Here is a 24,969-nt window from a genome sequence, read left to right as displayed (position 1 = left end):
TCTCTGGACACCCCCTAGTGAGGAGGGAATGGCACTCACAGGCAGCAAAACCAAGGCTGAAGCCTCTCTGTTGTTCTTCACAGAAATACAGCTGCCACTAAAGCCCCTGGGGTCCCCAAAGTGCCACCCACTCACCCCAGGACTAGGTACAAAGACACTTCCAGCTGGTTGACTTCAATCTCTAGTCCCAAACCAATAAATTAATTTATCTCAAATTACAATAAATTAATCAAGCTGATTAAAGAACCTCTGTTTCCAGCCATTCTTTATTTCCCCTCTGCCCAGCCCTCAGTACAATCACACCCTGGTGTGGCAGCACAGCTTTAGGTACCACTTTTCTTTCTGAACTCCAGAAAATTCAGCATTTGAAAGCAAATCCAGACCTGGTGCCACCCCACATCCCTGCTCACCTGGGGACAGGTAACAACTGCTCAGCTGCCTGTCACCCACAGGCCCCAGGGGTGTCACCACTGCTCAGGGGGACAGTCACTCACCAGGAGTGGCTGCTGCTGCACGCTGAGGCACCAGACAAATCCCTGGCAGGTTTGTGGCTGGCACAGGTCGCACTCAGGGCACAGGGAGGAGCAGCTTCATGCAGCAGGACTCAAAGGGTGCAAGCACAGCAATGCCTGGGGATGTCCCTGCTGCCCATGCCAGGGACAGGAGAGAAGCTGGATGGGTCCAGGAGCCACAGAGCAGCCCAAATGCCACCCCGAGCCAGCAGTGGCACAGCAGGGCTGTCCCTGCAGCTGCTGAAGCAATACTCAGAATACTCAGAATGCTGAAGTAGCAGCACGGAAGAAACATTGACATTTTCAGCTCCTGCATTTGGAACAAAGACATCTCAGTCCCACCTCCTGCAGCCACAGAAATGCCAGGAGCTTCTTCCTAAACCTCCAGGTTTGATCCTGCCCAGCCCACAGCAACACTTGCACAAAGACCTGCAGGTGACACGTGACAGCTCGAGAGACAGCAAGAGGAGGATAAATATTCTTCATCATAATATAAATATGCTGTAGAACATCTTAACAAGGGCAAAGTGCTTTTTCTTTTTCTTAATTAAGACAAAATAAAAACCTAAATAAAACCTGTCTCAACCACAACAGAAGAAGATTTGACTCCTAAAACATCTGAATGGTCTAAGTGACACTTGAAGTGACATTAAAGTGGTGCAGGCAGTGCTCAGTCCTTGGGCACTCTGAAGTTGTCCTTCTCTTTCCTGATGGCCCCCATGGTCCGGACAGGGTCAGTCTCCCCAGCGTGCTCCTGGACTGACTTCTCCCTGCCAGGAGGGAAGAGCAGGCTCAGGAGGGAACCCCAGGCTCAGGAGGGAACCCCAGGCTCAGGAGGGAACCCCAGGGGCAGGAGGGAACCCCAGGGGCAGGGAGGGAACCCCAGGATCAAGGAGGGAACCCCAGGATCAAGGAGGGAACCCCAGGATCAAGGAGGGAACCCCATCTGTGGAGGCAGCAGGGTGAGGTTTCAAGGCTGCACTTCAGCATCACAGCCTGGGCTTTGGCACAGCTCACCAGGCCTGGTTTGAAGGCCCAGGGGGGCAGGAGGAAATTGCACTTTTGTGCCCCAGCAGCATCTTCTGCTGCATGAAGGAACAGGACACAACAAAGCCTGTTCTGTCTCCTGAGCCAGGGAATGATGCTCAGCACAACCCTCAAATCCAGGAACTTCCTGCCAGTGAGTTTTGGAAGCATCCAAACAGGAATGTGGGAGGCAGAAGAACAATTCCCCCTGGGAATTCCCACCTCCTCCTCCTCCTCCCCTCAGCCCCTCCCAGCAGGGCCCTTCCCTACCTCACTCTCATGAAGGGGTTGTAGGTGAACTCCTCAGCAATGGTGGAGGGGATGGTGGGCTCCCCGTTGTCGTACTTGGCCTGCAATGGGGGACACAGTGCTCAGTTCTGGGGGACAGGGAGTGTCCTGTGCACAACACAGAGTTTCCAATGTCCCCCTCAGACAGCAAACCGTGGGCACAGCCAAACCAAATTCACTGGAACACAACATCCTGCAGCTCCTGGCTCTTCACTGGCCCTGTTTCTGCCCAGCATTTCCTCCTGTGCTCCATCTCCTCAGCGAGGCCCCGTGCCCAGGGGAAGGGTGAACAGCTCACCTTGGCCCAGGCCAGCTTCTCCTGGATGCTGGGGTTATTGGGCTCCACGTGCCGAGCAAACTTGAGATTGTTGATGGTGTACTCGTGGCCACAGTAAACTCTCTGGGGAGAGAAGGGACAGTGACACTCCAAAGGCACCAAGGGGCACTGCCAGGTGCCACCAGCACAGCAGGAACAGCACACTCAACCCAGGCAGGCACGACAAGCTGCCAGTTTAACAAATGAGAGAGCTGCATGTCCCAGCTCAGCAGCCTTTAATTCCCAGCCCCTGCTCCTTCCCCACAAAGCACAAACACATTTGGGGCAGGCAAATCCTTTCCAGAGCACTGCAGCCATCACAGAATTCGTGCAAGCACTCACTCCTTGCACACAGCAGAGTCTCTCTCTGAACAGCAGCACTCTCAGGGAGTTTCTGTGATTTTTGTGGTGCTTTGGGATGGCTCACTCACACAAAAGGAGAGCTTTGTACCGTTTTGGGGTCCAGGTTGCCCAAAATCTCGATCAGTGCCTTGTACATCTCATCTGGGGTGCCCTCGAAGAACTTGCCACAGCCAGCCACGAACAGGGTGTCACCTGCAGGGGTGACACTGCATCAGGTCACAGCAGGATCCCCACACCCAGCCTGGGGCTCAGCACAGCAGCAGGAGCACGGCACAGCCAGGCTGTGCCACACAAACACCGGTGGCCAACGTGCAACTCCAGAGCCTCACCCTGCCAGCACCTCCTACCTGTGGGCAGCCCCTGTCCCCTGCTGTCCCTCCTGGAGGGGACAAGGAACACCTTTCTTTGCTGTGAAACTGAACAAAGATGAGTTGTCTCTGTTTTCTCCTCAGTGTTCCCTAAAATCTTGTTTAAGCCTCTTTCCTTTCCATGCAGGAGCTTCTGTGAGCTCTGGAGAACACAGGGATGAAGCACAGCCCCAGGGAAGGGGAATCCTTCTCCCCAAACCAGGATCCAGGCCCTGGCCATCAGCAGTGCAGCACCAGCCCTCCCTGACTCCCCTATTCTCTCCTCTCTCTGCTGTGAGCACAGACAGATGGAAAAGCAACAGGGTTTGGGATCAGCCAGTTTGGCCCGAGACAAAGAAACCAACAGCTCTTTTTTTCAAGGAAAAAAAATGCTGGATGTAGAACTCATCCAGGGCTCTCTCCTGATGCTGCCTGCAGGGTGTGCAGCCCTGGTTTACAAACCCAGAGGGTTTTCCCCAGTTCCACCTCCAATTCCTGCTTGCAGAGGGGAGCAAGACGTGGGTGTTAAAGCAGCTGCCCTGGTAGCAAGGGACAGACACACATCCAGAGCCAGAGGCACCCAGGCAGAGGGGGAGTTTGTGTTTTGGCAAGGGAACCTCCCAACTCCTCACCTGTAAAAACTGCAGGTGGCTCGGAGCTATTTGGCTTAGTCACATAATAACAGATGTGGCCCGAGGTGTGACACGGCGTACTGAGGCATTTCACACTTAGAGATCCCACCTGGGAAGAAGGCAGAACACTAAAGCTGAAGCTGCTGTTTGCTGGGAATTGCATGATTAGAAAAGAATTGCTACTCTTAGTGCTCTAATTCTCCTAAATTTGCCCCAGTCTGGCCAGGAAATGCCAGTTCTGCTCCTGGGAGAGCCCAGGGAGGGAGGTCTGTGGCAGGGAGCTGTTTCCTCCAAGCAGGTGTCCTGACAAAGGGAACTGCCAGATCCTTTCATTTCCATGCACAAGGACTCAAAGCCTGGCTGGAAGCAAGAGCCAAGAGATCCAGAGCAACAGAGAATCCCAAACAAAGCTAATGGAGCGTGAAAAAAAGCTCCAAACAAAAATGGAGCTGAAGGGGACAAGTGGATGACACTGAGGAAAAAACAAGGATTAAACACAGCCCCATGTGCCCACCTTCCTCCATTGCTGCTGCCCCTCCAGGGCTGCACCCGAGGCCAGCAGTGCTGTCCACACCTGCCTGCACCTTTCCCAGCACTTGGTGTCACCTGCCAGCTCTCCTGCAAACAAACAGGCTGCTCCCAGCCAGGCCTGGGGCTCCCAGCCAGCACAGAGCCACGCAGGCAGCTGCCACTGCCCTGCCCACCCCAAACTCCAGCTGGCACTGCCCTGCCCACCCCAAATTCCAGCTGCCACTGCCCTGCCCTGCCCACCCCAAATTCCAGCTGGCACTGCCCTGCCCACCCCAAACTCCAGCTGGCACTGCCCTGCCCACCCCAAATTCCAGCTGCCACTGCCTTGCCCACCCCAAACTCCAGCTGGCACTGCCCTGCCCACCCCAAACTCCAGCTGGCACTGCCCTGCCCTGCCCACCCCAAATTCCAGCTGGCACTGCCCTGCCCACCCCAAACTCCAGCTGGCACTGCCCTGCCCACCCCAAATTCCAGCTGCCACTGCCCTGCCCACCCCAAACTCCAGCTGGTACTGCCCTGCTCTGCTCACCCCCAAATTCCAGCTGGCACTGCCCTGCTCTGCTCACCCCAAATTCCAGCTGGCACTGCCCTGCTCACCCCCAAATTCCAGCTGGCACTGCCACAGGAACATCTGGATGTGTTCAGTGCTCACCGTGCTCCTGGCAGAGCACAATCCCTGTCACACAGACCCTGTCCTGTCCTGTCAGTCCCTGTCACACAGACCCTGTCCTGTCACACAATCCCTGTCCTGTCCCCCCAGCTGCACAGGGACACCCAGCATGTCCCACATGGCTCAGTGCTGTCCTCACACAAGGATCCCAACAAGGCAGAGCTGTTGCAGTTCCCAGGGCTGGAAAAGGGGGAAAGCTGCACTTCAAGCACCCACCACATCCCAGGGGTGCTCAGAGCTACCAGCTCAGGTGAGAACACACCTGTGCAGCTGTGACACACAGAGGGGATGCCCAGAGTCCTGCAGGTGCCTCCCTTTACCTTGAGAGCTGTCAGGTGGGACACTCTCTGTGTCAGGGCCCCCACCCTGCTGTCCCCCCCGTACACGTGCAGCCCCGGCTCCATCTTCACCAGCTTCTCATTGCCTCCAGCATGGTCCCTGGAAAGGGAAAAAAAAAAAAGGGATTTGGAGAGGAATGAACACAGATTTATGGGCATTGGTTGTGCAGTGGTGATCATTTCTGATGCACTCCTCTCCCAGGATCTATCACTCCTCATATCCAAGGATTGGCCATGATAACAAGAGTGGAGATCATTTCTCCAGTAATCAGGGCAGTGAGAGGGGGAATCAATCCCTGACAATCCCATCCCCAGTTGGGAACCAGCAGCCTTAGGGGCTCCCAGTAACCTGTCCAGTAACTGGGGCAGGGAGGGAATGGGGTGAGTGGAAAATGTGCAATCCTGCACCCCTGTGCTGCTGGTTTGTCCAGCTCAGGGCTGATTGTTTCACTCTCCAGCCACAGAGGTGGCTCCACTCTGACCCACGGACAGGTTACTACAGTTAAACATTCATTTTACACCCCTGGCAGAGCTGATTTACCCCTGGGGTGATCCTCCCACAATGCTGACTGCAGGATGCCTCATGGGCCTGTCCTGACACCTCAGCACAATCTGCTCCTTCCCACACCCCAGAGCTGCCTCCACACCCAGTTATTGCACTGGCTCCCTGGAAAAATCAGGATTTTAAAGGGGAAAGGCACTGACACACAGCTCGTGCTCTGCACAAGGCCAAAGGAATGAGCTCTGATCCTTCTCCTCAGCCTCAGCTGCTGCTCAGAGATCACCTGGATGCAGGAGAGCAGCAGCTCCTGGATGTGTTTGTGTGAGGGATCCAGCACAGGGTGGTTACCAGTGGTGGTGGGTGGTCAGGACAGTGGTCAGCTTCACACCGTGCTTTTTGACTGCATCCAAAACCTGCAGGATGGGACACGGGAGGAGAGTTACACCTGCCTGGAAGGAGCTGGCAGCACCCCTGCTGTCACCTGGACACGAGGAGTGAGAGCCACAGCAGCAGCTCTGCAGGGAGCTCATCCCCATCCAGGCCGGGTTAGAGGGCAGCACACCAGGTCTGATCCAGCCAAGCCCCAAATCCCATTTCCTCCTTCAAATTAAGGGCAAAATCCCAAACCAGGTCAGCAATCCCTGGGGTGAGGGAGGGACACAGCAAACCCTGGAAGGAGGGAGGGACACAGCAAACCCCGGGGTGAGGGAGGGACACAGCAAACCCTGGAAGGAGGGAGGGACACAGCAAACCCTGGAAGGAGGGAGGGACACAGCAAACCCTGGAAGGAGGGAGGGACACAGCAATCCCTGGAAGGAGCAGGGACACAGCTGAGGCAGAGTGTGGCTCCTTCCCTCCTGGACAGAGGAACCTGGAAGCACATCCCAGAGGCAGTGTTACCTTCTGGGGCTGCACAGGGTCAACTATGGCAGCCTCCCTGGTGTCCTGGTCGATGAGCAGGTACATGTAGTTGTCAGTGAGGGCTGGCAGGATTTCCACCTTCATGTCGGCCTGGCTCACTGTGCTGGGCTCCCTCAGCTCGTGCTCTGTGTGCAGGAATTTAGCTCGCAGCTGTGCTGGACCTGGGCACCCAAAAACAGCCAAAGCTCAGCTCTGGGATGGGGACAGGTGGGACAGGGCATGGCAGGTGCTCCCAGCTCACAGGACAGCCCAACCTGCCTCCTTCACACAAGAGGAGGAACCCTCAAGGTGCCCTGAGAAGGACAGGATGCTTTGCTTTCCATGCAGGGAAATCTCTGTACTTGGAGCAGAGAGAAGATTTCAAGGGGCAGGAAAGCAAAATGGAGCTGGCCAAAGGTCAGCATGGGGACAGTGACTTTGCAAAAAAAGGCACAAAGGGCATGTTAAGGCCAAAAAAAAAAAAAAAAAAAAAACAAGGAAGAAGGGAAAAAAAACAAATAAATGGAGAATACAGAAAAACACACACTGCTCTGACAGAAATCTCCAGTTCCTTACTGGGGAAATGTCATCCTGCACAGCACAGGGAGAGAAGCCAGGCTCTCCAAGGGAGGAAGGCTCCCCACCTGGCCAGGTAAGAGGCACACACAGGGCTCTTGCTCATGCCTGCCCTGATACAACACCGGTGCTTCCATGTTTGCTTCTGGTTCAATGTTTAATCGGATCCAAGAAGCAAATTCCAGATGCAAATAACCTGAGCTCCACTGCTCGGTGCACAGCTCTTGAAAGAAATAACCAACCCCAAGAGGTTTTAGCACACAAACTAAAGGAAGGGAAGCAAAGAGAGCGAGGTCCTGCAGCTCAGAGCTGAGCTCAAAGCCTGGCAGGGAAAGAGGTGCCAGTCCCTGCAGGTCAGGAATTGCTGTCTGAGCAGCCCTGAGGTGTGAGCACACCCCAGAGGTGCCTGTGCTGGCTCAGACCCATTTTATTCTGCACCACTGACTCTCCCGAAGGCTCCTGACTTTCCTGCTCGGCCACCTCCCTCCGTGCTGGTGCCACCCTGTCCCACTGTCCCCTGCCACCCCAGCCTGCCCAGCCCTGATAAAAGCCCCACAGTCCTGCAGATCTGCTCCTGCTGAGCTGGCAGAGCCCTCTGGCACAGCCAGAGCTTCTTCCCTTTCTTCCCTGCTTATGAGGGAAGGGAAACCAGTGAGATTAAACGCAATGATCAAAAAAAAAAAAAAAACAAACCCACAACCAAAAAACCCCAAAGTACAACAAAACAGGCATGCACTGGGTATTTACAGAATTGGGAGAAGCATCCCTACCTGCAGAGTGTTCCTCTGGAGAAGACTCCTTTCAAAAAAAAAAAAGAACACCAAAAAAAGCCCTTACTATTATTTGATGGGGAAAAAAAAATGCCCAAAAAACAACTGCTAACCAACAGAGAGAGCTTCTGAATGCTGTCAGTCACAAGAGTTATCTATACTAGGTGTTGAAAAAAAAATACAACCAAACAAAAAAAACCAACCCAACCTTAACTTAAAGGAATTAATCACACGCTTCAAATGTTTCTTTCCTATGAACCATCTCTAACCTTGGCCCGGATCCCACAGTCTCTTCGCGTGTGTAATTTGCAATTCTTACCAAACAAACAAACAAGCTGCACCACATAAGGAAATGTTTTCAAACATGTAATTTCAACAAAGGAATGAGAAAACATCCACCAAGAATGAAATTCACGTGCCGTGAGTTGCCATGTGCAGCTCAGCTGCACCTCAGGAGCAGAGCAGGGAATTTCTCACGCACTGCTCACACCCAAAGGAGCTCCCTGGGTGTTCAGCCCCTGCCCAGCACCAGCTCTGCCCCAGAATTAATTTAAGGAAATTTCATTTTCTTCATGAAACCCATGAGGAAAAAGGAGGAAGAAGGAAGAAGAAGAAGGAAGAAGAATGAAAAAGACACCACCCAAAATCTTCCATCTTGTCCCATACCTATTACTATACTACAGAAACTGCAAATTTAAAACCCTTTACCATGTGAAAGCACACACTTCTATTTAACTACACACCTTACTTTAACTTCACCACTCAAATTTAGAAGCATTCTCCAAGGCCTCAAATCAAAAGCAGTGTTCTCCAAAAAATCAATACCTAACAACACAAAAAACCTCAAAAACTCCAAATTTCTAAAATCCAGCACGGGAGGGTTGATCGGTGCGATTGGGATTTCACCCCGTGACTTCATTTTCACTCAGCTTTGTCCCACATCCCCCCTGATGAGCAGAGCAGAGCCAGCAGGTTCTGAATCACCCCCTTGGGCTCAGGAATGGTTCGAGAGCACAGCTGGAGCGGCCAAGGGGAAAAGCTTTGCAGCTGGAAGTGTCAATGTCAGCACAGAAACGTGTCCGTGCTGGGGATTGACAGCAGGCAGGTACCCACAGAACCGGGCTGCATTTCCTCCAGAACGTTTGGGGTTACTGTCTTTATTACATAAAAAGAGTGGAAAATTCCCGTTTCGAGCAGGGCTGTCACTCAGAAATGACTGCAGGCCCAGCAGCTGCGCTGCCTCACAAGAACCGCGCTCCCTCTACACTGCACGCAGGGATTTTTTGGATACCCAGCGAGTTTATGGCTCCGATAAATGTGCTCGAACCCGGGGCAGCTCCCACCGTGCGATCCCAGGAACTCGGTCTGACATTCCCACCCTGCATTCCCTGAGCAGCGCGCCCGGCTCTGGCACAGAACCCCCAGCGATTCCCGCTCATTGCAGCCACGTCTTAAAACCCGAGTGATGCAAAACCACCTGGGGACACTTCCCAGAGAGCCAGGATAGGCTTGGAGGATTTAGGCCCGGAATCAAACGCAAAGCTCGGGCGGTGCGCGGTTGGTTCCACCAGCAGGAGCGGCTGTCAGCCGCCGAACCCAGCCCCGGCCCCGCATCCTCCTCCCCGAGCACCGACCGGGGCTCCGCGGGGCCTCCCCGATGGGCTCAGCTCTGCAGCCGAGCCCGTCCTGCCCCGCTGGGGCCGTGACTCAGCCCAAAGCCCGGCACACCCGGAGGCACAGCCCAAGAGCCCCAGCGCGGCTCCTCACGGGCCCTGCCGGGGCGCACCCGCCGCACGTACCGGCTCGGAGAACGGCCCCGAGGACGGCCCCGGCTGCCAGGGCGGTGCCGAGCCCCCGCCAGCCCCCGCGGAGCATCGTGCACCCCGCCCGGCCCGGTTACCTTGGCTGCCCGCCCCGAGAGGCGGCGGCAGCGCCGGCACGGCCCGGCACGGCCCGGCGTGAGCGGGGGGCGGTGCTGGGCCCTGAGCCCGGCCCTGGGCACGGCCCGGCCCGCACGGGGGGCGGTGCCGAACCCTGAGCCCGGCCCAGCGTGCACGGGGGGCGGTGCCGAACCCTGAGCCCTGAGCCCGGCCCAGCGTGCACGGGGGGCGGTGCCGAACCCTGAGCCCTGAGCCCGGCCCAGCGTGCACGGGGGGCGGTGCCGAACCCTGAGCCCGGCCCAGCGTGCACGGGGGGCGGTGCCGAACCCTGAGCCCTGAGCCCGGCCCAGCGTGCACGGGGGGCGGTGCTGAACCCTGAGCCCGGCCCTGAACCCGGCCCGGCCCAGTCCGCACGGGGGGCGGTGCTGAGCCCTGAACCCGGCCCGGCCCGGCCCGAACGGGGAGGAGCTGGATCAGCGGCATCGCCGTGCGGGGCGGGCAAGGACACAGCAAGGGCGGTCATGGCCAGCTCCAAACAGCTGTCGCGATTTTGGGAATGGGGCAGGAATATCGTGTGCGTGGGGCGCAATTACGCGGAGCACGCCAAGGAGATGGGCAGCGCCCTGCCCGCCGAGCCGCTCTTCTTCCTCAAGCCTTCCTCGGCCTACGTGCGGGAGGGATCCCCCATCGTGCGGCCCTACTACTGCCGGGACCTGCACCACGAGGTGGAGCTGGGGGTGCTCATCGGCCGCAGGGCGGAGGCCGTGCCGCAGGAGCGGGCCATGGAGCACGTGGCGGGCTATGCCCTGTGCCTGGACATGACGGCCCGAGACACGCAGGAACAGTGTAAAAAGAAGGGGCTGCCCTGGACTTTGGCCAAAGGGTTCGGCTCGTCTTGCCCAGTCAGTGAGTTCGTGCCCAAGGAGAAGATCCCAGACCCGCACAAGCTGCGGATCTGGTTGAAGGTGAACGGGAAGTTGAGGCAGGAGGGGGACACCTCCTCCATGATCTTCTCCATCCCGTACCTGATCAGCTACATCAGCCACATATTCACCTTGGAGGAAGGGGACTTGATCCTCACGGGGACTCCCGAAGGAGTGGGGTCCGTGGAGGCCAACGATGAGATCGAGGCAGGGATCAGGGACGTGGTGACCATGAGGTTCAAGGTGACACAGGGCACGGAGCCCAGGAGCCCGAAAGGGGTTTGATTTCCATCTCCTCCATCTCCATGAAGGCTTCAGCAAACCCGGAGTCCAGCCCAGCCTGGAGCAGGTGGAGCCCAGAATCTCCAGATTCCAAGATTTAATTCCAAAACCATACCTGGGAAACGGATGGAGACATTGGGGAGGGGAGTGGGACTGGCTGTCCTGTGCGTGCTTCCTTTCTCCTGATGCTCGTGCCAATGTATTGCCTTAAAATAAAAATTACTGATCAAAACAATTCAAAGGTTGATGTAGGAGCTGAGGCTCAGCCATGCTGTGGGAAATCAAAGGTGTATGTGTAGATGTTCAACCCTATAAATCAAGAATTGCAGCTTCACAAAGAGTTTACAAGAGAAAGATGTTTGATTTTTTTTTTTTCCGATTAGTTTTGTGATTTTTCCCTGCTTTTTTCAAACACACAAATTAAAGGAGAATGGCTTTTCCTCCCACTCCAAGGGGTGAAGGCAGCAGGAAGTGTGCCAGATGTTTGGCAGATTGTTTTTTTCCTAAACTGAACTTTAAATATGTTCAAAAAGTGAAATAATGCAAAAAGATCAAGAATAAAGAAGCATATGTGTAAAAATCACCACCAAACTTGTCTTTTGACTGATTTTAATGTATTTTTAGTAAAACTGTGACTGCAGCAGTTGGGGTTTTAAGTATTTCCAGCTGCTGAAAGCCATGCTGGGTAACTTTCCCCAGTTCCCAACTCCAGCTGATCCAGCACTCCCCACCAGTTTGCATGACAGCAAGTTCTCTTTCAATTCAACAGAGCAAGTTGTAAAATATAATTTAAAAAATCCTCCTCATGCAAACATCAAAACTTAGATTTTCAAAGGTTGCACAGAACTGGCTCATTGCTAATAAAAACAGATGGATTTTTTTTTTTAACATAAATGCAAAGCACCAAAGTTAAACGCTTCCATTTATCAGAGCCAGATCTTAATAACTGCTGAGAAAAGCTTAAAAAAAAAAAGCTTAAAAAAGGTTTTAAAAAACAGAGAAAAATCCTGTCTCCCAAAGAGAAGCAACTCTGTGAGAGCACCATGGTCCAGGGTGCTCCACACCACACTGGGAGAAGAAATTAAATAACTTCTTTAGAATTTCTTCAGAATTAAAACACATTAGGGTGAACAGTTCTGGAAGAGGAAGGATGGAATTAAAGTGTCTGTGCTGTTTGTATTTCCTCCTCCCTGTCAAACATTCTCTGGCAACAGCAGCAGGGCATCATTTGCAGTTTGGTCTCCAGCCCTGGGTATTGACAGAGTTGGGATTAAGTTATTGGAAACATTCCCTTCAGAATGAGAATTGTTATGGCTGGAAAATGTTGAATTGTTTATTGCTACAAGAGGGATGCTGTGACCCAACACTGGCAGCATTTTTGGGGTCTTTTATTCCCAGCCATGAGTCAGGGATGCAATCTGGGATTGCTGGTCAGGATTTCCTGTTTGTGGTGCTTTTTCTCTGTGCCACGTTGCTTTAAGGGGTAGAAGGATCTGAAGTCCCCGGGGTGTCCTGGCCTAACAAAACCTTTGGCAGAGCAGGGCTGGGGGATGTCCCTCTGTTTGAAACAGTCCCAACGTGCTCAGAAGGTGAGAATGTGACAAATACACCAGCAGGAGGGGAAGCTGTGGACAGGAATCTATTAAAAATAGGGGAAAATAAATAGAGAAAGGCACAATATATAATATACAATATACAGACCTGGGTTCTTGAAATCCAGCTGTGGTGAACAGAGTCCTGCTTACAGCCTCAGCTTGATTTTTGTTTGTCAGAAGTCACTGCTAATTGATTACTCTGCTCTAATTAGACTCAGTCTGCCCAAAGAGAATCAGCCCTGCTGTTGCCCACAGCTCCATGTGTGGCCTCACCAAGGTGCACCACAAACCCAGGCAGTGTTTCAAAGGTTTTTTTTTATTATTTCTTTAACACAAAAACAGCAAAGCAGTTAAAACCACAGAAGTTCAACAGATCTCTTGTGACCTATTTGTTATTTCTGTTTTTTTCAAAGAGATCAGCTGAGTGAGGAAACCTTCCAGCCTCCTTGAAAGGGGTTGAATTTGGTAGAATTAAAACTTTTAAGCTGAGGCCCAAGTACACTTTTTAAAGTACAATCACCCAAAAATATGAACTCAGAAGCCCAGTTAGAGGTATTGTAATGTGCAATCCCTTTTTCACCATCAGAACAGACCTGGCAAAGTCCAACAACAGCAGAATTCCATCTCTAACAGCAGAGTGAAGGAAGTCTTTGCTAGCATTTATTAATCATTCCAGTCTCTTGCCAACAAGCTCTGACTTGCCTCTACAGGATCTGCCAGTTTGCAGGAAAGAAGATTCACTTTTAATCCAGTTCTCCAGTTGGGTGATGAAGTGACCTGGAAAAATAATTAAGGATCTTTGTTATCACAGCACTTTGACAGAGAGTATTTTCAGATGCCACACAGCATGTTTGACAGATTTATTTGCATTATTTCCTATGTGAGTACACATTTATGTCACTGCTGAAGTCAAACACTTTCATTTTGTCCTGGAAGTAGGGACAGAGAAAGAGGAGATGGGAAATTAAGAAGAGTTTTGCCCAAGAGGACAAGTTTAAAAGTGAAAAAAAGCCACTGTTTTGAATTAAACATGAAATACTAACTTTGAAGTAAATCTTGCTTCGTTCCAAGAGGAGTTGCCATTTCAGTGCAGTCTTCTGGTCTTCTTCCAGCATGAGGAATTCCTGCACCTGTTATCAGGACACACAGAACACTTCAGCACATAGTTAAAACATCTCCACAGCAGAATGATGCTGACAAGAACATCTTACATATTTTTATCCATTTCTAAGCTGTATTTTTCTGTTTTAACATAGAGCTTGGTGTGATGTGTGTACCAAGACAGTCACATTAACCAGATAAATTGCAGGCTGTTTGAAAATCAGAGTTAGGGATTTCCAGCCACGTTCTCAGAAAAGCAGTGTTCTGAAATGGGGTCACTCTTACACTGAACACAATTCCTGTTGGCATCTGCTCACTTCCAGCTTCTGCCTTGTCACACAGCTCTGTGTGTCCATCCATCCATCCATCCATCCATCCATCCATCCATCCATCCATCCATCCATGCCATTTTTGTAACTCTTGCACACACATCCACAGAACATTTACAGATATTTGTGATTCTCATCGGGCTCCACACGGAGCTCAGTGAGAACAGCCCAGTTCCCTCCTCACTGTGCAGCCCAGCGTTTCCTCAGCGACACAGTCAGACAGGTAACAGGAGTGCAGGGTGCCTGTGTGATCTGTCACATCCACCAGGATGTCAAAGCTGGCAAAGGTGGACTTGGCCTCTGGGGAGACATCAGTGCAGAAGGTGCAGGTGTTGGACACTTCACTCACGATGAAGCGACAGATTGAGCTGAAACACAAGGAGACAATTCATGCAGATGTGCGATTTCTTCTTCCTGAAACATTTTCCTAGACTGAGATTTCCCGAGAGACTTTGTCTTTAAAAAATGTTTTCATCTCCTAAATGCTTGAATCTGTCTGAGACAAAGTGATCTCTTAATTTTTCACTTTAAGACCACAAAGAGCTTTCACAGAACCCACAACAAAAACCCACGTGGCATCCTCCAGAGGAGTTTTATTTCTTCTCTGGGATGGGATTAAAATCTTGCTCCATCTCATTTGGCTCAGGGGAAGAAGGACAAGCAGTTTTTAGCACATATTGCAGGCAGTTGCTCACCATCTGTTGCGCAGGACTCTGGACACGTTCTCGTCGATGTCCAGGGTGGAAATGTAGCCATAAATAATTCCATGGAGAGGCTCCAGCTTCCCATCACTCTGCAGAGCTTTTTCTTTCAGCTGTTCCACTGTGTAGACATTCACTACAGCCTCCACTACAAGTTTAAAAGATAGGTTAAGTGTCTGAGCCAGAAATTATTCAAAGAGCAACAGCAAAAATGGATCTTAAGGCAATAAAAAGGAGATTTAAAGCAGCAGGGAAAAAAAAGTAAAACAAAAGGGAACTCAGATCAGGAATATATCTGTTATTTAATCTTTGTATCCTCCAAAAGGAGATTTTGACAAAAGCTTTCCCACACTGGTTCCACACACAAAGAACACACCAGACAGGCACTGAAGGTACATAAAGGAAAAATAAGGGGCAGCCCCCAAAAAACATCCAAGATTTCCATATTCAGCCAGGCTGGAGATGAGTTTTGTTTTTCTGAGCACACAGAGCAGGAATTCTTTCAGCTGCACTATGAAATGACTGTGCAGGTAAATAAAATCAAATGCTCACAGTTAATGGTTTCATTTGCCAGCTCCTTCCCTGGGCTGGGCAGAGCTCCTGCCTGGGCACTCTCCTTGATGAAGCTGAAGAGAACATTTGCTTCTGCTGTTTCTGAAAATGCAGTTTTAAAAAAGTTATCAGTATATGTTGCATGTAAAAATCACAGCATTTTTCTATGTTACAAGTTTTTATTCTGGTAGGACAAACACGTTGGAATTAGCCAAGATTTGCTTTTCTCTTTATTACATATGAAGGCTGCTAAAATAAAATAAAATAAAATAAAATAAAATAAAATAAAATAAAATAAAATAAAATAAAATAAAATAAAATAAAATAGTCAAAGGCACTGGTCATCACAAAGCAGACAAAAAGCAGGGAGCTTTGTGAGAAGCAGGGAGAAGAAATCACAGTTCCAATAGAGTAATTAATGCATTCTAGCCTAGAATAATTACTAAAAGCAAGGAAATTCTTGAGCAGCTCTTACCTGGGTTAGTTGTAATGATGGTTTTGGATATCACAGTTGCAGTCATGCAGTTCCTAAATTTGTCAAAATTGATTCTCACATCTGATGCAAATATCACTGTGCACAAAACCACATGAATAAATGAGAATAAATGCCACATGAAGAGCTACAGTAAAACCATCCACCAGACTGTTTTACCTGTTTCCTGGGGGATCCAACTCTGTGCCAGCTGGATGGATTCATTATCCCAGCTAAATTAAACAAAAGTGGATGTATCAAAACATTTTTGAAACAGCACTCAAACTGTTTAGTACTATTTAAACTATTAAATAATGGAGTTGTAATAAAATTACAAAGGGGACACGACTCCTTTGTGACACATTGAAATTCCAAACAGGATAAAACAAAGATGGGTTTAAATGCAGAATATACCTGGGGAAATGCTATATTTTATCACAAACATTTCTAACTGAAGCAAATCCCAGTGAGAGGAGCTGTTTGTGCTGGGCTGTGATTGCTCAGCTCCCCAGATGTTCAGCCCCTTCCAACACTGGGGTCGTTGTGGCTGGTGATGATGAGACTGGAGTGAGGTCAGAAGTAGCCCTCAAAAATGGCAATTTCATGGTCTCTTGATAAAATCTCATTTAGCTCCTCCTAAATTTGGCTGGCAACAGCACAGCCAAAGCACAGATTTGTTCTGGTGGGTTTTCTCCTTAATCCTTGGATAAAGATTGAAGATATTTCCTTTTCATCTGATGTTGTTCAGGCTCTGAAATGCCCTGACAGTGCCCAGGTGCCAGCACTGAGACAGAACTGCTGGAGGAGCTGCTCCAAATTAACCCTGGGCTAGAAGGGGCTCACCCCACAGATTCTTCATTTGGCTTTGTGGCTGTGAATTGTGTTCAACATCCCATAATAAACACCCCAGGTGATAACACAGGTCAGTGCAGGGCTGGCTGCCTACTCCCCCTGAGGGAACAGAGGTCACTGAAGTCATTTTTTAACCAGCAAACAACAATCCCAGGGCAAGGGAATGCCCACGCTCCCCCCCATGGCCCTGCACGTGGAAATGCCACAAGTTTATTGAACAAACTCTGGGCAAAATGCAAAGGTTCCTGTGAGAGCAAAGCAGAGTTTACAGCAGGGATGGGGTGGGTGGGGTTGTGTTTGTAACAGGACACAGCTGGAAAATACAGCCAAAAGTCATATCAAAATGTTTCTGCATTATTTTAAGTCATTAAAAACGATTTCAACCTATTTCCACTCCACTTGCAATTCTGCTTGGCTTTATAAATGGATCGTGCTCCTCATTTTCCTGCCCTGCTGTTTGTGGAAGAGACACAACAGCCTTTGCAGCTGGATTTAAATGCCATTTCCTGAATTAGCTCAAATGTCACATTAAAAATAAAAAAAAAAAAAAAAAAAAAAAGGAATTATTTGGATCTGAGCTTCATTTTGCCATCCATGAGCCAGCAGCCTGTCAGCAAGCCATAAAACTGCACAAGATATATAAGGCCACTCTAATGAATCTCTTTTTAAAGTCTCTTTTCAGTCTACATTGCTGCCTCATCTCAGTTGCCTGCTAAATAACAACATATTTAAATTAAAAGACAGGCTAATAGTTAATTAGTGTGTGTTACAGCTAATTGTTCTGGCCGTGTTTGCATTAATTTGTATTTTTTTAGTGAATTAAAGGACATTTTACCATACTATTGGGAAAGATCTCTCTGTCTCATCATACAGCTTTACTTCACACCTCTGACCTTTCCTTTTGTCTGAAGTCATAAAATACTTTGGCTCTCCAACCTGTAAGAAGAAAAAGAAAAAGTCACTTGTCCTCTATGCAGTGTTTAGGAGAATAAAACTCATAACCTAGAAAATAGAAGGGTTAGAAAAGGGAGGAAAGACTGTAGCCTACTAAAAATGGGATCACTTAATTGTTGCTTTAATTTTGTTGATAAAAATCTCATCAAAGGCTGTGTGTGGTTATTGTCACTCTGCTGCCAAGCTGAACAGAATGCTGACCACTGTGAGGCCCAAAATCCACATTTACACAGATTTACAATGGAATTACTCATGGCAGAGCAGAGAAATCTCCTCACTCAGTGCCATCACAGCCCCAAATCCACATTGACACGGATTTACAATGAAGTTACTCCCAGCCATCACAGCCCAAAATTCACATTTTCACGGATTTCCAATGGAATTACTCACTGCCATCACAGCTGCCAGCACGTTGAGGACCCTGCCATGGAGGCTTTGGCCATTTGCCACGATGTCCCCAAGGGAATAATAATCCTGAGGGTCCTTGACAGGCAGGTGCAGCAGGGACAGGAGCCTGGTGTCTGTGTCGTAGCAGGAACAGGTTTTTACCACAGAGTGATTCTCACTGAGCAATAATTTGTAGCCACTAGAACAGAACAAATCCCATGGATCAGCATTGTACTCACTCAGGTATCAACAGTGTAAAATGTTAATTTAATTGGTGTGAAAAAACAACTTGTCCCTGTTAGAGTTTTACCTGAAAGTACAAAAAGTTCTTGTAGATTTTACTCAAATGATTAAATTTGCTCTGTTTATTAACAAAGAACATTATGACCTACTATTTATTAAATATATTATTTTCTATTTATTAATATATTCTCCTTTGAGATTTAACCAGGAGGAAAGTACAGCTACACAAGAAGAAAACACCAAATATTTCTACCAATTTCATGTTGCTGGAATTAAAGCAAGTATTAACTTGGATCTTTCTAGAAAGAATTACCACCCCATGATTTACATTTACCTAGGAGTTACAGGGTTGAATTTTTCTTCTCTTTCTGCTTCCTTGGACTGAATTAAAGGATTTTCAATTGTAACTAAAAGAAAGCATTGGTAAGTAATGTTAGAAATTGATTATAGGTACAATTATAGATATTATTGTGTAAAACTCACAAGTTTTACCCAAACAACCACGGGCAGCAAAATCTTTCTATGATAAAAAAAGATAAAAGCACATCCTGTAAATAAATAAACACAGGATTTTTGTTGTGGTTTTATCAGCAATCATAACCATATCTATAACTGAGGGAAGACAAACACCAAATTGCTTTACAGCTTATTTTTCATCATTTTTAAGAGCTCAGTATAATGTAAGATTTGACATTGATTAACTGCAGGCCAGCTCTGAGCTGCTGCACCCAGTGGGTTTCTTTTGTTGACATATTTACTGGGCTCGAGTTAAAAATCTTTGGAATCTCTTTCCTTCCCTCTTTAAACTGAACAATTTGTTTCCAATTAAGCTGTTTGTGAGTCCTCAGAGCAAAACACAGCAGAGCCACCAGCACAAGCATGATTTCCATGCAAACAGAAACGTGGTGAGAAGAAAGAAAATAAATAAAGAAAATTAAAAAAAAAAAAAAGAAAAGAAAAGAAAGAAAAGAACTCACCACAGTCCCCAACCCTGAAGCTTTCTGAGAGGGACCTGATGTATTCTTCTCTGCCCCAGGACTGCACATTAATGAAATAAGTTGGGGAATCACGAATGGTAAAATTGAAGGTGTATCTTTCAGTGCCAATGTCTGCAAAAAAAAAATGAACAGGTCTGGAGCAATTGCTCAGCACAGCTTGATTTCTAACTAGAATTTGTGTCTAAAAATGACTGGTTTGAGGTTTTCCTGGTGTGAAAAAATGAAGTTTACTTTCTTGGTAAAATTTAAAAAGTTTAATAAAAGACAATAAAAGACAATAAAAGACAATATAGCAAAGGATGCTTGGCATTCAGCCAAGAGCACACTTATTATCTTTGTAATTATTCTTGAAATACTTTTTTTTATTACATCAGCTTGTTGCATATTCATAACCTATTTTGCATATTTAAACTTTTTAATGAACTAGTTTACATATCCCAGGAATTGTTTAGCATGGCTACTTCTTGGGCCCAGCTTTTTAGAGCATGTGTGGTTTTTGGCAGTGGTTTTAGCCCTTTGTTATGATTAAATATTAAACTTTTAATAATTAATTTATTTTAATACTATTAAACTTTCGTATTATTTCAGTTTGGGCCTTGGTTTTTACTTTTTTTGCACAGCAGATCTGATAGTTGGTATATCAGTAACAGGGTCTTCATTATATGTTCACTGGATGTTATCCCAACCAAACAGGCAGTTTAATTACAATAATTATTTATTAGCTATCCCACTACCCTGTCTAAGTTTTGTTAACAGCAGAAATAAAAAATATATCTTTGCAGCAAAGTTATTTTAACGTTACACGTATAGTATTTATCTTAATATTTGCGAAAAGCCAATTTTATAAGATCTATTTCTAATTTTATAATATGTATTTTTAATTTTGCAATATATATTTATAACGCTGGATTTTGACGGGGATTTGCTCCCGCTAGAGGCCAGCAGGTGGTGCAGGAACACTCTGGTGTTTGGGAATGGGCTGGAATTCCTGCTGGAATTGGACCTCACTTCACTTTGAGCACCGTCCAAATTTCCAGCTCAGCCACGGGAGAAGCGCTTCGGAAGAACTGGGAGAGGAGTTAATGAATAGGGAATCAAGCAATAATTAACGTGATTTTTCTAGAGGCTAGAATTAGGCAAGTACTCCAAGTACTTTTTTAACTCTACAAATAACTGTTGCAATTAGAAGTAAATGACAGACACAATCATATATCTAAAATAATCTGCCATGCAAGAGCCCCAGGGTGTGAGGGCAGCCTCTCCTGCTCAGGAGACTATTTACAGCCCCATCAAAAAAAAAACAGCTCAGAGAATAAAATTGATCTGTCAAAAAAAAAAAGAAATGCAAAGTCAATGATCATTTCTCCGTGTGGCAGCTCAGTGAAGTGAATAAAGTGTTCCTAGTGCTGTGGAAAATGCAGAATATCGGTGGCTGTAGCCTTGCTTTACAGTTAATTAATAAAGATTTCCAGGGATCCCAGCATGAGGCAAGAGATGGTTCCTAAGTTCTCAAGGAAAGCTGGAGTGGCAGCAGGATAAGTGAGTCCTTCTCCTGGAGCTGGAATGCTCTGTACCAACCCTGACTGTAAATTTGTTATTTCTATTTCCAATTAATGCTGTATTAACAACATACAATTCCCATTTTGTACCACATGAAGCTGTTGCTGCTTAGGCCAGAAATTACTTGTGTCACTCCACAAGACATGTCCTCAACTTTTCTGTTTTAAGAGAGAACAAATATGAAGGCAGCAGCTCCATTCCAGCAGAATTTATGGAAGAGTGGGATCATATTGGTTCCATCTTCAGAGCATGAAACACTTCCATGACTGAGTTTTTCCAATTTCTAATTGATATGGTTTAGCCAAATCAATGCTGCTGTTTCATCTTGCTTCTCAAACAGACACTTTTTTTTTTTTTTTTTTGGGTGCATTTTTATTCTATCCATTTGACACTGAGAAACGTGTTTATCATTCACATCTTGATTTCAGTCATCTCTGCCAAATTACACCCGTTGAAGAAAATGAAGGAAAAAGAGTTTGAAGGGACTGTACTTTTTCGGTCTGGAAAGCTTCTGACATCTGTTTTCCCAATAACCATCCCGATTACATTCTGAAAAATAAAAAGATTATAGAGTACAAGTATTAAACCCAGATGTAGATGATGAATTAGATTTCATGGAATTATACTCTGCTGATGATAATAAACATATTTCTGACTGGTAATCATTTTAATCTATTTATTCCACAGTACTGTATGAGCTGAAGGGTAAAACATAAACACACACGTTTACTTTAGGAAAAAATTGTGACTAATAAAAATATGAAAAGAAATACATCTGTTTCTGTTTGTGAAGAAAATGAGAGGACAAAAGTTCACCCCAAACCTTCACAATTTTGGCTGCTCTACAGCAATCTCTCCTCAGGTAGGCAGCAATGTTGTTGTTCCATGCTCTCTGCACTCAGATCTCCTCAAATGCTCCATGGAAAGTCTGGACAGGATTTATTTTACAGTCAAGTGTGCAAGGTTTTCCTGGCTGTCAGCACCACGTGTGCACCCACAGGAGCCTGTCCTGGCCTCAGCCAAGCAACCTCAGTTTCTACAGGTGCCTCTCTCTTGCTTTCAGTCTTTCAAGTGACTCCAAGGGAGCTGAGACAGGGAGTTTTTCTGTTGATTCAGTCCAAAATGAATCTTATTCTGCTTTGCTTAAACCTGTGTTTATGATGTGAAAACATCCTGTTCTCAATTGTCAAACACAACTACTGGGAGCAAACACACACATGGAGATAAGAGATATGTTATCTGTGTATCTGTAATAGAATGGAACAGCTGTGTGGTGGGTTGTGGTTGGTTTTCAGGTCAGGTCAGAGTTTTGCAGTGCTCGTTTGGGATCTAAGAGGTCAGCAAGGAAAGTCAGAGTGGGACAGGGGCTGGAAGAGCAGACTGTCAGTGCAACACTGGCAGGATCCTTCAAAATATGAAGCATCCGACATTAATTCCACTTCACACAATCCTGGAATGGTTTGGGTTGGAGGGATCTTAAAGCCCATCCTGTGCCACCCCTGCCATGTTTAGGGACACTTTCCACTGTCCCAGGCTGCTCCAAGCCCTGTCCAGCGTGGCCTTGGACCCTCCCAGCTCCTTTCCATGAGCCCCTCTGGCAGTCCTGACTGTCCCATTCCAGCAGAATTGCAGAGCCAGGTGGGAGGGGCAGGGTCACAACTCAATATCCCAGCCAGGATTCATTCTGTAAATGTTCACAAAGCAGCGTGACCTGCCCGACTTCACACGCTCAAAAATCAGCTCTCCAATTTCCTTGGAATCACTAGAGGGAGCACGGGAACTGCCTTATCCTGAGGGAAGGAAACACTCAGAAAATGTTGTGTCCAGCAGTGGAATATCCCTTTCCAGACTAACTGCATGCCCACTGCATGCACTGAGGCTGATTAGGATTTTCTTCTTCTATTTTGAGTTTTGCTTCTTAATTTAAAAAAAAAATAATCTATTAAATAAGAGTGCAACATTCCATGTATCTCACCACCAAATGTCAAAAGAACTGACATTTAGGAGGAGTGCCCACAGAAATTAGGCTGATTGTGCCTAATTTCTGATGTAAATATCCAATTTCCCACAGAAATCTGCCCCAGCTCTGCTGTAAATATTCTCACCTCTGTGTCTCCAACACCGAGGCTGCACGAGGAGCTGGCAGGAGGAAGTGATCTGGCTGGAAACTATTTTGGACTGAGGAAGGAGAAAAACTTCCAGAGATCATTGTCTTGATCAGCTCATTGTGCAACAGCCCAAGCAGTCATTTCCCAAAAAAAGGAGGGGAACACCCCCCCCATGGTGGCTGTTTTGGCAGAGCACTGCTTGAGGCTGCTCAACCAACTCATGAACACACTGCAAGTGTTTACACTTGAATCTCTTTCACTTTTTAAAATAAACAGCAAACTCATAAACCGTGCCATTTTGATACTCCAAACTGTGTGCTCAGCTGTTTTAACGTCCTAACACAACACACACCGATCATTCTATCATAAATTATTATTTTATAGAAATCCTTCCATTGCCGTGCCTCGCTAACTGCAATACTCAAGATCAATTGTATTTGTAAAATAAAAGCTTTTAGTTGCAAAATAAAAGCTTTTAACTGGGTTAGTGGATCATTATTTGGGAAGAACTGTGAATGACAGGTTAAATTAGTATTGCTGAAGATCAATACGGCTCTAAGGGGGGTAGAAAATTTCTCTTAGAAAATCGCTTTTCTGTGATTCCTCTTTCATTTGTTTAAAGTTAATGAGGAAAAAAAATGGTGCCATCCCAAATAAAATGCTGTAGGAATGGGAAAACTCCATGTTTTCACTCTTCAGGAACATCCTGACTTCCCTGGGGCAGGGGAGGGGGGGATTCTCTGCTCAGGTGAGACCCCACCTGCAGAGCTGCCTCCAGCCCGGGGGTCCCAGCACAGGAAGGACGTGGAGCTCTTGGGGAGAGTCCAGAAGAGGCTCCAGGATGATTGGAAAGGCTGAAAAAATTGGGATTGCTCATCCTGGAGAAGAGAAGATTTGGGTAACCTAACTGTGGCCTTCCAGTGGCTGAAGGAGCTGACAAGAAACACGGAAAGAGACTCTTTACCAGGGATGGAGTGACAGGACAAGGGGAAATGGCTGCTGAAAGACAAGGGGTTTAGGACACTGGGGAGAAATCCTCCCCTGGGAGGGTGGGGAGATTCCCAGAGAAGCTGTGGCTGCCCCTGGATCCCTGGGAGTGTCCCAGGCCAGGCTGGACAGGGCTTGGAGCAGCCTGGGATGGTAGAAAGTGTCCCTGTCCATGGCACTGGATGGCTTTAAGCTCCCTTCCAAGCCAAACCAGTCTGATTCTATGCAAAATCTGTGTGATTCTGTTTTTTATCCTAAAGAACCAGAACCAACCCTCTCATGGAACTGTGAGATTTTTATCCTGCCTTCCTAGTGAGAGACTGCTGAGGTCACAGATTATTGTGGCTGCATAATGCTGACTCTGTAATGTCTTTAATAATGTCTTCACTAATTCAGCATCCATTTAAAGTGCTACAAAGGAGCCTCTGATACATTGAATTGTCTGGTCAATATCTGTGCCTGTGGTACCCAGAGGCTGTGGGCAATAACAGCATCAATTTTCATTTTGCTGCTTTGCACACAAAGAAGGGAAGGTGCTTTCTACCCAACAATTGCACTAATGCTATCAATACCTAAATCCACATCAATTACATAATTTTTGCAGTAATATAAGCCAGTCAGATACAATTTCATCAGGGAACAAAAGGCTGTGAGACTTACAGGACGAGCAAGGTTTGGATGCAGATCTGAAAGTGCAACAAAGTCCCGTGCTGAACGAGAATGAGCCATTCTTTATCTGAAACTTGAGGAAACGGACTTCGATTTTGTAAAAATCCAAACAAATCACTTAAGACCATTCACAGTGAGAATAACAAGTTATTTTTTAACATAAATGTTTTGACCTAATAGCATCTGTTTTTAATAAGAGGCATTTCAAGCCATCTGAAGTAGACAATTCTTTATTGTTTGGATTTGGCAATGGAAGTTGTGAATTTTACTGTGACAGGTCTACCTAAGCTTCTCAAATAAAGGCCTGTAATTTTTATTTATTATTCATCATTAAATGACTCCATTAGCACCAGGCTCTGAAAAATATTTACCCTCCTTCTCTCTGGGAAGCCCAACTGAATTTAATGAGGCAGCTTATATATAAAAGGCAATTTATATGTGAGGAAAGAGAAGTGTTGGGTTGCAAAACACCTTTAATTGAGGTTTTGGACTAAATATTAAACTCCTTTAAAACGTGAGTTTATTCCTTCCGCAAAATAGAAAATTCCTGAATTTATTAAAACAAAATTTGTGAAAATTACTTCTTTTGAGGCTGCCAACGTTGC

At 47.2% G+C, this 24,969-nt stretch overlaps 3 protein-coding genes across 9 annotated transcripts; 1 reads left to right on the top strand and 2 right to left on the bottom strand.

Moving 5' to 3' along the window:
• Positions 1-247: 247 nt before the first annotated feature.
• Positions 248-9,947, bottom strand: HAGH (hydroxyacylglutathione hydrolase). Of its 7 annotated transcripts, none has more exons than XM_088174225.1 (10): positions 9,672-9,889; positions 7,772-7,799; positions 6,426-6,607; positions 5,874-5,938; positions 5,006-5,123; positions 3,485-3,593; positions 2,594-2,697; positions 2,125-2,226; positions 1,809-1,888; positions 248-1,282 (listed from the first exon to the last, which is right to left on the bottom strand). In XM_088174225.1, exons 3-10 carry the CDS (start codon positions 6,528-6,530, stop codon positions 1,183-1,185), a joined length of 783 nt encoding a protein of 260 aa, XP_088030351.1. In that variant the 5' UTR covers positions 6,531-6,607; positions 7,772-7,799; positions 9,672-9,889; the 3' UTR covers positions 248-1,182. The 7 variants fall into 7 exon arrangements, with proteins under 7 accessions (XP_088030351.1, XP_088030347.1, XP_088030348.1 ...); XM_088174221.1 differs by having other exon boundaries at positions 9,571-9,701; XM_088174222.1 differs by lacking the exon at positions 9,672-9,889 and adding an exon at positions 9,249-9,571.
• Positions 9,948-10,086: 139 nt separating this feature from the next.
• Positions 10,087-11,447, top strand: FAHD1 (FAH domain containing oxaloacetate decarboxylase 1). Its single transcript, XM_088174227.1, has one exon. The coding sequence runs from the start codon at positions 10,173-10,175 to the stop codon at positions 10,857-10,859; it is 687 nt and encodes a 228-aa protein (XP_088030353.1). The 5' UTR covers positions 10,087-10,172; the 3' UTR covers positions 10,860-11,447.
• Positions 11,448-12,756: 1,309 nt separating this feature from the next.
• Positions 12,757-24,436, bottom strand: MEIOB (meiosis specific with OB-fold). Its single transcript, XM_088174226.1, has 13 exons — positions 24,356-24,436; positions 21,092-21,149; positions 19,020-19,151; positions 18,377-18,449; positions 17,803-17,998; positions 17,294-17,394; positions 15,787-15,839; positions 15,610-15,705; positions 15,135-15,236; positions 14,577-14,730; positions 14,066-14,249; positions 13,495-13,581; positions 12,757-13,228 (listed from the first exon to the last, which is right to left on the bottom strand). The coding sequence occupies exons 1-13, from the start codon at positions 24,422-24,424 to the stop codon at positions 13,115-13,117; spliced, it is 1,419 nt and encodes a 472-aa protein (XP_088030352.1). The 5' UTR covers positions 24,425-24,436; the 3' UTR covers positions 12,757-13,114.
• Positions 24,437-24,969: the final 533 nt, after the last annotated feature.

This window comes from Sturnus vulgaris, chromosome 16, assembly GCF_052056855.1.
Source record: "Sturnus vulgaris isolate bStuVul1 chromosome 16, bStuVul1.hap1, whole genome shotgun sequence".
In the NCBI taxonomy this organism is placed as follows: domain Eukaryota; kingdom Metazoa; phylum Chordata; class Aves; order Passeriformes; family Sturnidae; genus Sturnus; species Sturnus vulgaris.
This window is presented reverse-complemented; position numbering and strand designations above follow the sequence as displayed.